Raw genomic sequence first — 12,267 nt, 5'->3', positions numbered from 1 at the left:
TGGTTTTCTTGCAGAATTCCAGTAAAGTAATTCTAATATTTAGTGTCAACATGAGTGGTTTCTTCCAAGGGTATGCCCAAATGATGTCTTCTGTTGGTTGGAGGAGAGATAATGTTTGGAGTGAGTCTAGTGGTCGAAGTAATCCTTGGGGCCGCACATTCAAAGTTAAATGGCTCCGGTTACATGACTTGCCCTTCCAAGAGACTCTTCAACTCAAGAATCCATTAAATGATTACAAGCCTGTCAAAATTAGTAGGGACTGCCAGGTGATCCTTAGTTTAAGTACTTTTTGGTTTAATACTTTTAAGATTGCCAACTTCCAATATATAAAAGTGGGCCAAATGTTTTTTCCAGGAGTTATCTCAAGATGTTGGTGAAGCTCTCTGTGGACTCATTGATGGAAAGGTTGGAGTCGATGAAAGACTTAAGAGGTATTGATGTAGCTGTTAATATTTGGCTACTAGGTTCTTTCAACCATGGTTTTAAATTTCGGATTTCGGTGGAGACCGAAACCGAAATTTGGCGAAATCTGAAATTTTGGGTTTTGCCAAATTTCGGTCCGATTTCAAGAAATTGATTTTTTATATAGAAAATATAGAATTATTCTGAAATTTCTGCTGAAATTTGGTAAATAAATAAATAATATTTTTTAATTACCGGGTTTCCGGATTTCGGCCGAAATTTCGGTTTCGGTCAAGGCCGAAATTATAACCAAAACCGAAATTTAAAACCATGCTTTCAACACCATATATATAAAAGTTTTCATGGCTTAGTGCAGGAATAATGTTTTTAGGGATGAATTCATTTTAAAAAGACCTTGTCTGGTATCCCCAGTTCCTTCACAAGATGAAGATTGTGTTCTTTCTGGTTCTCCATCGCATGTAGCACGGGCCAGCGCACCTATGTTGCATCCTTCCCTATTGTATCAACATGCTGTCTTAGCTGACGCACACACTACTCAGATAACACGTGAAAGCTCTTCTGGAAGATTCGTTTCTAAACATTTAGCTTCCCAGTCAGAGGCACCAAAAGGTCCAAGGATGAAGCATTCTCGCATTTGTGGGAACCCTGTTAATAGACAAGGGAAGAAAGATATGTTTTTTGAAACAGATAATAAGGATTTATTCGATGAAAGAAGTCCTTTTTCTGATTCTCTGTCAGAAGACGATATTCTTGATATGGTAATGCAATCCCATCTTAGCTGTTATCTGTTTTCTTAGAATGTGATTTGGAGACTTTATTATGTAGTGTATGGGTGACACTCAAACATTGTTTCATAAGCTGTGTAGAAATGATACTCACAATCTTCTTACAATCAAGCAATGTCACCTTTGGATTATCTTATACATTCTGGATATGGTACTTCAAACCTCATTTTTCCTGGATTGATAATGCTAGATGGTGTTTCTGTGAGATATTTCTAGCTCTCATTTACTTTCACTGCAACCTTAGCTGCAAATATTGCATTGTGGTTATGAACAGTGTCAATTTTCGTCTATACTAACCAATTTGAGCATTTCTCACTATTGGACGTGTCTCCTCTTCTTCTATTTATCTTTTACTGGATAACAGTGCAAATAACTGGCTAAGATGTAGAACCGTTTTTCAATATCGAATACTATAATAGATTGCGTTTGTTGGATATACATGTGTGTGTATGTAATGCCATAAGGGCATATTAGTATTTTCTCTTTTTCCTCTTTAATATAAATACTTGAGTGAAGGGGAGAGACCCTAACTCATTCCATTCTCTCAGCTCCGTCTCTTGCAACATGGTATCAGAGCCCTAGGGTTTGTGTGCCCTAGGGACCACCCTTGGAGAACCTTTTCCTCTATTCTACTCTCCTTCTTCTTCCTTTTTTTTACTCATCTTCTAAACCACCAACCCTCCCTCTCTTCTTCGTCTTCCCCATTTTCTCCCCCCTCCACCAACCTTGCTCCAGCCTCTCTCTCACGCTCTCTGCCTCTCGCCCCCCCCCAACTCTCTCAGCCCCACTCGCAACTCTCGCCCACCCCCCTCTCTTCCCTCCAGCCCTTTCAGTCCCCTCTCTCTCTTACCTCTAAACCCCCCTTCCCACCTCCCTTCATTTTTCCCTCATTTGTTCCTCCCCTTATCATACCCTAAATTTCCTAAAACCCTAAGTCTAACCCCCTTTTCACCCTTTCCATGGGCTAAATCCATTTGGCATTCTTTGTCCCCTTCTCCGCAGCTCCGATCTCTTCTCACTCTTAGCCATTGACTTTACCCTATGATTCTCTCTTTGGCTTGTTCTTTTATGTCCCCTATCATTCTTCTTCGTCATCGGAGCCACTCTATTCCGATGGAGTCTATTTTGTGATTTCTCATTGTCATTCTCATTATCACCTTCTTTTTCCGTCTTGGTGAGTCTCTTCATTTCTGATGGATCCTCCGACTACTTCGGATCCTCCTGCCAGCCCCTCTCCTACAGACAGTGTAACTGCTCCTCCATCGGCTCCTTCTTCTTCGAGCTACAATGCGACAATATACTCTCCCTCTGTCGAGCAGTCCTTTCCTCAGATGACTTCGGAGTGCCTCGACGGCTCCAATTATCTTAGCTGGCGGCGAGCTGTTGAGACCTATCTCCTGCCTCGGCTTAGAGTCTCTCTCATTGAGCGAGGTCCCCCCCTCATCTAATCTATCCTATGACCGGTGGCATTAGGATGATGTGATGGTTCGCACTTTACTCTGGCAGAGTATGTCTCCCCATATTGCTCGGCCGATGATGGATTTGGTGACTGCCAAGGATATTTGGGAGCACACTGCCCTCATGTTCTCTGGGGTTGATAACCTCACACGCATTTGTGCCACCTACTATGGGTGGATCCGATTTGAGCGCGGCGATTTGTCCCTCGCCGACCATTACAACAGATTCATCTCTCTATGCCAGCAGTTGGATGTGTTTGTGCCCCTTACTTCAGATCGGATGGTCCTTGTTCATCAGAAGGACCAGCTTAGGGCATTCCACTAACTTGAGTTGTTGGGCCTAGAGTTCTTACCCTTTCGCCAGCAGTTGATTGGCTCGGGTTCCATTCCCTCTCTTACGGCGATCTACTTCCGTGCTCAGTAGTGTCTCCGAGGCGGCTCATCCACTACTCTTCCAAGTGAGGGTTCAGCCCTTGCTACTTATGATACTGGGGATTCCTCCGGTCGCTGCACTGGCTCTTTTGGTCGCGGCACTGGATCTTTTGGTTGTGGTCATGGTCGTGTGTTGGGCAGTGGGCGTGGTACTGGTGGTCGTGGTCGGCCATATTGCACTCATTGTCAGAGGGATGGCCAACGTGTTGAGACTTGCTTTGTGCTCCAGCGTGAGCTCCACAGTTCCCGAGCTACCCATCTCTCTGCTGCGACCCCTACTGATGGCACATTCCAGTCTTCCGGTTCTAGTCTTGCAGAGGACTCCTTTGAGTTCACCAAGGCCGATTATGAGGAACTTCAGCGTCTCCGCCGTAGCAACCGTCCCCCCTTCGCCGGTGTTGCGCAGTCAGGTAGTGCACCTGCTTCCCTACTCACTAGCTCCAGCTCTTGGATCATTGATTCTGGGGCATCCAATCATGTGACTGGTAACTCTCAATCCCTTACATCATTTCAGTCATTTCCTTCTCATTATCGTTCTGTTACTCTTGCCAATGGCACTAAAGCCCCCATTTCTGGTTTTGGTTCTCTTTCACCCCATTAGGGTCTTACTCTATCATCTGTCTTGTTTGTTCCTACATCTCCATTTAATTTGTTATCAGTCAGTCAGCTTACCAAAGCTTTGCATTGCTCTGTCTCATTTTTCCCTCATATTGTGTTTTCCAGGCTCTCTCGACTTGGGCGACGATTGGAATGGGTCGTGAGCTAGACGGCCTCTATCACCTCCAGTGCGACTCTTCTCCCATCATTTTGAGCAGCTTTGTTGATGCTTATCAGTGGCATTGTCGTCTTGGTCATCCGTCCCTTCAGCGCCTCCAGTAGACCTCCATTGTCTCCTCTAGCCTTCAGCCATTTCAGTGCGAGTCCTGTGAACTCGGGAAACACCACCGTGTGTCGTTCCCTTCTAGGCTTGATACTAGAGTTTTGAGACCTTTTGAGTTGGTTCATTCAGATGCATGGGGTCCCTTGAGGACCAAGTCATGGTTTGGATTTACGTACTTTATTATCTTTGTGGATGATTTTAGTCGGATGACATGGGTTTACTTACTTAAAAATCGTTCTGAAGTCTTTACTGCATTTCACACTTTTTATGCTGAAATTACTACTCAATATGCTTTTCCGCTCAAGTGTTTACGAACGGATAATGCTCGAGAGTATTTTTCCGCTTCGAGCGGGTTTCAAGAGTTCTTTGCTACTCACGGCCATGGTTTTAAATTTCGACCGAAATCCGAAATTTCGGATTTCGGTGGAGACTGACACCGAAACCCATAAAAACCGAAACGGTCATTTATTTCGACCGAAATTTTGGTTTTCCCGAAATTTGACCAAAATTTTTTTTTAATATTATTTTAATATTTCACCGAAATTAATAAAATATTACTTTCGGGGTTTTGTACCAGATTTCGACCGAAATTTCGAAATTTCAAACTTCGAAACCGGTACCGAAACCGAAATTTTAAACCTTGCTCACGGCATTCTACATCAATCCTCGTATGCCTACACCTCTCAGCAAAATGGTGTTGCTGAGAGGAAGTTGCGTTATCTCCTTGACATGACCCGTACTCTTCTCTTTCAGATGCATGTCCCTAAGGTATATTAGAGTGATGACATTCTTACGTCATGCTTCTTAGCTAACCGTCTTTCCTCGTCCGTATTAAATCATCAATCCCCTTTCTCGGTCCTTCACCCTCAGGGTGCCCCCTTTCCTCTTACCCCTCATGTGTTTGGCTGTGTTTGTATTGTTCACAAGTTGGGTCCGGGTGTTGACAAATTAGACCCCAGGGCTGAGCGGTGTGTCTTTCTGGGTTACTCACTTACCCAAAAAGGCTACAAATGTTACAACCCTCGTCTTCATCGGTGTTTTGTTTCTGCCGATGTTACCTTCTTCGATTTTGTTCCTTATTTTGCTAGTCCTCTTCCTCCTACACAGGAATCTCCGGTTCTGCTTCCCCTTCCCGTACTCCCTGATCGGATCCCTCCTCTTCCTGCACCCGTGCCGGCCCCACTACTTCTCCTACGGCTCCTCCTAAAGTTCCCGGCCCAATTCAGTTCTATCAGCTGAGACCCCGTTTTCAGCCCCCTCAAATATCTTCCTGATGGGATAGTTGAGAGCCTCAAAGTGTGGTTGGTTGCCAAAGGATACACTCAGACTTGTGGGATAGATTACACTGAGACTTTCTCCCATGTTGCCAAAATCTCATCTGTGCGTGTTCTTATATCATTGACAATCAACCATGGGTGGCCCCTTCACCAGCTTGATGTCAAAAATGCATTCCTCCATGGTAATTTGGTTGAGGAGGTGTATATGAAGCAACCTCCTGGTTATGTTGCTCAGGGGGAGTTGACCCCCTAAGTGTGCCGTCTTCGTAAGTCATTATATGACCTCAAACAATCCCCTCGTGCTTGGTTTGGCAAGTTCAGTGATGCTCTCATGGGATATGATATGAGGCAATGTGAGGTGGACCAGTCTATGTTTAGCCTCAAGTCTGATGCTGGCCACGTCATTCTCATAGTCTATGTGGATGATATTATCATTACAGGGAGTGACTCGTGTGGCATTCAACGTCTGAAGAATTTCTTCATAAACAGTTCTCTACCAAGGATCTTGGTCGCCTTCGATACTTCTTAGGGATTGAGGTATCTTATTCAGGTACAAATATTTCTCTATCTCAGCGAAAGTATGTGTTGGACCTTCTGGATGAGACTAGATCCTTGGGGATCAAACCTGCCAGTACTCCAATGGAACCAAATACCAAACTTCTCCCAGAAGAGGGAGACTTATTGGAGGACCCTGGCTGATATAGGAGACTTGTTGGAAAGCTCATATACCTCACTGTCAATTGTCTTGATATTTCTTATGTTGTGGGAGTAGTCAGGCAATTCATGAGTGATCCTCATACTTCTCACTGGGCGACTGTGGTGCATATCCTTCGCTACTTGAAAAGTGCTCCAGGGAAAGGGCTACTTCTCAAGAAACAGTCACATGAAGTTAGAGGCCTTGTGATGCTGATTGGGCTGGTTCTCCAGCTGACAGACGATCTACTACTGGATAGTGCACATTTGTTGGGGGTAACTTGGTGTCATGGCGTAGCAAGAAACAAAATGTAGTGTCTAAGTCAAGTGTTGAAGCAGAATACAAGGCTATGTCTCACACCTGTAGTGAACTTATCTGGCTGCGCTCTCTTCTTTATGAGATTGGGTTCCAACCATCTTCTCCTGCAGAGTTGTATTGTGACAACAAAGCAGCTATCTATATTGCCAACAATCCAGTGTTTCATGAGCGTACCAAACACATCGAGGTAGACTGCAACTTCATTCGACACAGGATCCAGCAGGGCATGTTGCGCACTACATTCACTCGATCTACTGAACAGCTAGCTGATACCTTCACCAAACCATTGAGCAAAGCTAAGTTTATTGATATTTGTAACAAGCTAGGAATGTGTAATATATACATTCCAGCTTGAGGGGGGAGTGTTGGATATATATGTGTATGTAATGCCATAAGGGCATAGTAGTCTTTTCTTGTTTTCCTCTTTAATATAAATACTTGAGTGAAGGGGAAAGACCCTAACTCATTCCATTCTCTCATCTCCTCTTGCAACAGCGTTGAACTTTTCAAAATGAGACGGTGTGTTAGTGTTTACATTATCTATGTCATCTTCGACTAGGTCAGACCAAGTTTGCTGATAGTTTCTACCACTTTGTCTTTGGTTCCAGTGAATTTCCAGTCCAACTGAGTCAGACATTCTAATGAAATTTATCTATAGATATTGTGATATTAAATGCATTGCATATTTTATATAATGCAATTAATAAATAATAGTTCTAGTTTGTCTCAGTTTCCAATAAATTTCTAGTCTGTATTATGTATATTTTGATATTATTTTTTTAAAAAAGTTAACAACTTTATTAATGAAGAGAAATTTACATCACAGTTACATGAGAAGCTCAAATGGGATGAGGCATCCCAAGGAGAGCCCATTATATAAACATCACTATTCCACGGTCACGTCTACCTACGAGTTGGATGTGACAATGACCATCTCCTCCTCCTTTGCCCCTTCTTTTGCCAACTTATCTGCTTACTCATTACCTGTCCTCAGCATGTGCTGCAAATTTGGGCGTATTTTTAGGTACAAATCTCTAATTTCCACATTGATGTCTCCCAATTTCCAAGAACGAGTTGATTTATTTGACGCCCAAAAGCAATAGCGTTAGAAGAATCACCTTCAATGATTAAAGGACCATTCATAGACTTTGCAAATCATATCAATCCCTACAGAAGGGCTCTTACTTTCTTCCTCATTGGAATTGCAGGCACCCACTGGTCTGGAAAAAGATAACAACGTGAGTCCAATTTATGGGAAACACTTCCAATACCCGCTGGGCCTGGATCACCTTCCATCAGAATTAAGTTTGATCCTCTCTGGTACTTAATATAATAGGTGTGTTGACCGTCTTTGGATAACGTATTGGAGCAAACCCAAGGGTTCGCGAGTTATTTTGGAGAACTCTTAGGAGCTTGATAGGTCAAACTTCAAGTAAAATAAGCACAACCAGTCCCAAAATTCAGATTAAGCAACCAAAAAGTTAATCAAAATTGCATTAGGGTGTTTATCTTAAGTTAGCCTTTTAGATAAACCATCAATAGATATAACTCACTTAAAGCATCATTTCTATAATAATCCACACTAAAATGACAATTATATAACTATGACTGGTAACAAATAATGGGTCTGGTTACAATATGAAAATAGAGAAGGTGTGAACTCTAGGGCCCAAAACAGCCATCGTTCTAGTGAAAACAATATCAAGGTTACAATAGGTGCAAAGGTGGTAGGCTAAAGGGTATCAGTGAACCAAATCAGGGCTAATAGGGCTGGAAATCAAAAGGGTCAGATCTCACCCAGTAATGTCTGTACATCGCCTTTGGATCCTGATCGTGGGATGCCAATACGGGTGGTGGAGAAGCAAGGAAGACCGATCCGCCCAAGATAGCTGCAATCGCACCAAAGAGGAGAGCCAAGTAGAAAGGAATATAATGTGTATGTGTACGTGCAACCCCCAAGCAAAAAAGAAACAGAATAGGATCAATGAGTGGGGAGCAAGGGAAAGAAGGGAAAAGGGACTGTGTTTATGGTGAACAGTCCCTAAAAGGACTGTGAGCAACCCCTTAGGTTGTGAAACATCAAGGGGAAGAGTTGAGAAATGAAGGGAGATAGAGGGGATATTGGAGAAAGGACACAACAGGAGCCAAAGAATGGGAAAGATGAATGATGGACCGTTGCAGCAGTGGGCTGCAATGGTTGCACGGTTAGATTAGGAGAAAACCATGGGAAATGAGAGAGAAGGAAAGAAGAGAAAGGAGGGGAGAAAGAAGGTGGGGAAGAAGAATGGCTAAGGGAATTGTTTAAGACAGGAGAGGGAGGACAAGTGAGTAGAAGGGAGAGAGGAGAAGATGAGGAGATGAAAGGAAAAGAAAGGAGAAAGAGGAGAGAAGACAATGGAAGAAGAGGGAAAGAAGTAGAAGAAAGATGGGAGAAAGAGGAGAAGAAAATAGTGGAGAAGGGATAGAAGGAGAAACTAGGATTTCTCTACCTTTTTCGTCAAAAGGAGGGCTTGCACGACCAAATCTGAATTTCATCCCCTCCCTTGGCACTTTTTATATCTCTTAGAGAAAGTTTAGAAGTGAGTCCCTTCTTTGCCCAATCATATCAATTCACTTAAGTTAATAAGGGCCAATCAAATCATCACTCTAGTCATTAAATAGTGACAATGTCCCTACTTAAAACAACACCACCCTAAAAAAGAAATCCCATCATATACATATACTATATGCCCGTAAATGGCCCATAACTTCGTCAAATCACGTCCAAATTGCGTGATATTGGGCTTGCTAGATAGGTAATCGAAAAACCTTCCTGATGATACCAAAATCAAGACAAATGGACGAAGATTTGATATCCTACAAGTAGGCTTAAGGTCAAAATGGAAATCATGGTCAAGGCAAAGTAAGGGGTAGTGGTGAGGTGATGGTGGGCCCTAGGTGATGTGGACAAACCCCACATCTAGGCTCCATAATAACAATATAATGGAATATAAAGTCGTAAATAAATTTAAAAAAAATAACTCATAGGAAGGCAAGGCACTATCACACCATGTATGACAAGTGTATTTGGAAATGAAGTCATTTATGCCGGGACTTCTCAAGTTGCTTGGGTAATATTGGAGGAAACGGGGAATATAAAACCATGGTTTTAAATTTCGGTTTCGGCTAAAATTTCGAAGTTATCCAAAACTGAAATTTCAGCCGAAATGCCCGAAATTTGGTATTGGCGGATGAAATCCCAGATTTTTAGGATGAAATTTCGATCGAAATTTCGGTAATTTCGTTCGAAATTCGTTAACGTAATAAAAAATTGTTATTTATTATAAATTTCGATGAAATTTCTGAAATTTCATTCAAAATTTTGTAAAATTCGGGAATTTCGGTTCGGTAACTTTTCGTTTCAGTCCCCGCCGGATTTCGGTCGAAATTTAAAACCATGTGCAAAACTTGCAGTGATAGAAATTAGGCATCTGAATTGGGTTGTAATGCCATTGATTTTTCGCACCCCCGAGGGATGGAAGGAAATTTTGAGGTCAGTGTGATAATGTTTTGGTGGGTATGTGTGGGTGTAGGTGGTTGTATACTTCTTGGGGGACGCCCTATCCCCGTAGCATGTATTATGCTTGCCATTACATTAGTAAATTCTGTTACTTGAAAAAAATTAAATTTGATTCGACCATTGAGGGATGGCTGCCACCTTGGAGCAACTTTCATTTACATGCCTTTTCCTTGAATAATAGTCATTATTCCTCCAATTTCTAAGAACATCTCCCGTACTATAGTTTGGGAACTTTTTGTCATTTCTAACCCAAAGGATAAGGTCTATTTTTTGTTTAATGTTATCCTTTCCAATTGCCTCTCTTTTTTCAATACGATTATCTCTCTCCCTCCTCCAATATATGCCAAATTATTACATAAGTACCAAGCCCTAAAGAACTTGTCCCGACTTAGCAAAAGGTCCGCCACACCAATGAAGAGTAATGCTCTTGATCTTTGATATTAAATGCTTTGCATATTTTGCATCATACAACAAATAGGTAATACAAGTTTAAAACTTTTATCTTTTTGAAATCATAAATACATTAGTAGACCATAAAATATCATAAATTGCGATCAATTTAACTCAAATTTAGGTTGGATTGAGAGATGCTTGAGACTCAGCACAGAACATACACTTGCTTACATGAACTCGATGATTTGGACTTGATGTGCTTCTGAATGATGTGTTGCATTCACTATATCTAGTGGATGAAAGAGCTAATTCTTGCGATCAACAATTGCATTGGGACGAACCGTGGTGAATGTCTTATCACGTTTTCCTTATCTTTCGATAATGCCTCAACCAGCGTTGTAGTGTATCGCTGAATTGAAGTATTGAACAATGTTTCTTGATAATTGCATGTGAATAATGGAAAATATGGAAAAATTCCACATTAAAGGCTATTGCATAACTGTAGTGGAGGAATATAAGCCTTATGATTTGTTTCCCTTAAAGCATCGGTGGTCTGTTAAGCTTAATCTCATTCTTTGACTTTGACTTTTGTCTGCAATGGTTTTATGTTTCATTCAACTATATGCACATGCTGTTTCATTTACATGCCCAGTAATAAGAGGATGCTCATACCAAGTAGATAGAGGACCATTTTTTAAGTGTGTGATGGTCGTATCTCTCGTAACTCATCGTGTGTTTTTCCTAAGTACAGACGTATGAAGAATACCTTCAGCTCCATGGAAGACACAACGAGACATCACACCATGTGGTTAGTTTCTTAAATGACTCATGTATTACCTATTATATTCTTTTTATTTGTCTTCATATATATATATATATATATATATATGAGCAGAGCTCACAAACCATAGGGGGGGGGGGGGTGTGAGCATCCAAAGCATTCATTTGGAAGGCCCTTCCATGGATTGGGTGTGTACCAAAAATTAGATCAACAGGATCATCCTAACCCAATCAAAGGTGAAGTGGAAAATGGACAGACACTGTGTGTCCATGTTTTTGCCCATTTTGTCCCTCCACAAATGGCAGGGTTAGGATGATCCCTATAGGGCTGATTTTTGGTACACACCCTATCCATGGAAGGGCCTTCCAAATGAATGCTTTGGACCCCCCCAAAAATGTGGGGCCACATGTGTTTGTGGTATGAGGAAATAGTTTATGTGCAGCTGCACAGATAAGCTATCTGTGCATGGCTGCACCAACGATGGGGGGGGGGGGTTGCACATTTTTTGGGGGATCCAAAGCATTCATTTGGAAGGCCCTTCCATAGATAGGGTGTGTACAAAAAATCAGCCCTATAGGATCATCCTAACCCAATCAAAGTTGGAGGGGAAAATGGACAGTGTTAGGATGATCCTAAAGGGCTGATTTTTGGTACACATCCTATGCATGGAAGGGCCTTCCAAATGAATGCTTTGGATCCCCCAAAAAATGTGGCCCCCACTATAGTTTGTGTAGCCATGCACAGATAAGCTATCTGTGCAGCTGCACACAAACCATTTCCTCATATATATATATATATATATATATATATATATATATATATATATATATATATATATATATATGAGGAAAGTGTTGGTGAGCTTAAGCTCACCAAACTTATGGTGAGCTTAAGCGCTCCAATCACATTGGTCCCACATTTTCTGTGGTGATCCAAACCATTCATTTGCAAGGCCCTATCATAGATAGGGTGTGTACCAAAAATCAGCTCCATAGGATCATCCTAACCCCTCCATTTGTGGAGGACAAAAATGGGCAGATTTGTGGACAAATAATGTTTGTCCATTTTGACCTCCACAAATGGATGGGTTAGGATGATCCTATGGAGCTGGTTTTTGGTACACACCCCATCCATGTAAGGGCCTTTCAAATGAATGCTTTGGATCATCCTAACAAAGTAGGCCCCAATGTGATTGGGCGCTTAAGCTCACCAACACTTTCCTCTATATATATATATATATATGAGAAAACGGTTCCTACACATATGTG

The 12,267-nt window shown here is 41.8% G+C and overlaps 1 protein-coding gene across 5 annotated transcripts in view; it reads left to right on the top strand.

Moving 5' to 3' along the window:
• Positions 1-12,267, top strand: part of LOC143887813 (YTH family protein) — a 53,556-nt gene that overhangs the window by 36,204 nt on the left and 5,085 nt on the right. For all 5 annotated transcript variants that reach the window (XM_077392005.1, XM_077392004.1, XM_077392003.1 and 2 more), the window contains exons 4-7: positions 15-266; positions 355-431; positions 779-1,181; positions 10,970-11,026. In XM_077392005.1, the coding sequence (XP_077248120.1) occupies positions 15-266; positions 355-431; positions 779-1,181; positions 10,970-11,026 (789 nt within the window). The remainder of the gene's footprint in view (positions 1-14; positions 267-354; positions 432-778; positions 1,182-10,969; positions 11,027-12,267) is intronic.

The sequence above is a fragment of the Tasmannia lanceolata genome, unplaced genomic scaffold (genome assembly GCF_043159265.1).
Source record: "Tasmannia lanceolata isolate RefF3 unplaced genomic scaffold, GAP_Taslan_0.1 ptg000012l, whole genome shotgun sequence".
Lineage (NCBI taxonomy): Eukaryota > Viridiplantae > Streptophyta > Magnoliopsida > Canellales > Winteraceae > Tasmannia > Tasmannia lanceolata.
Note: the sequence above shows the minus strand (reverse complement) of the source record. Positions and strands in the feature narration are given on the sequence as shown.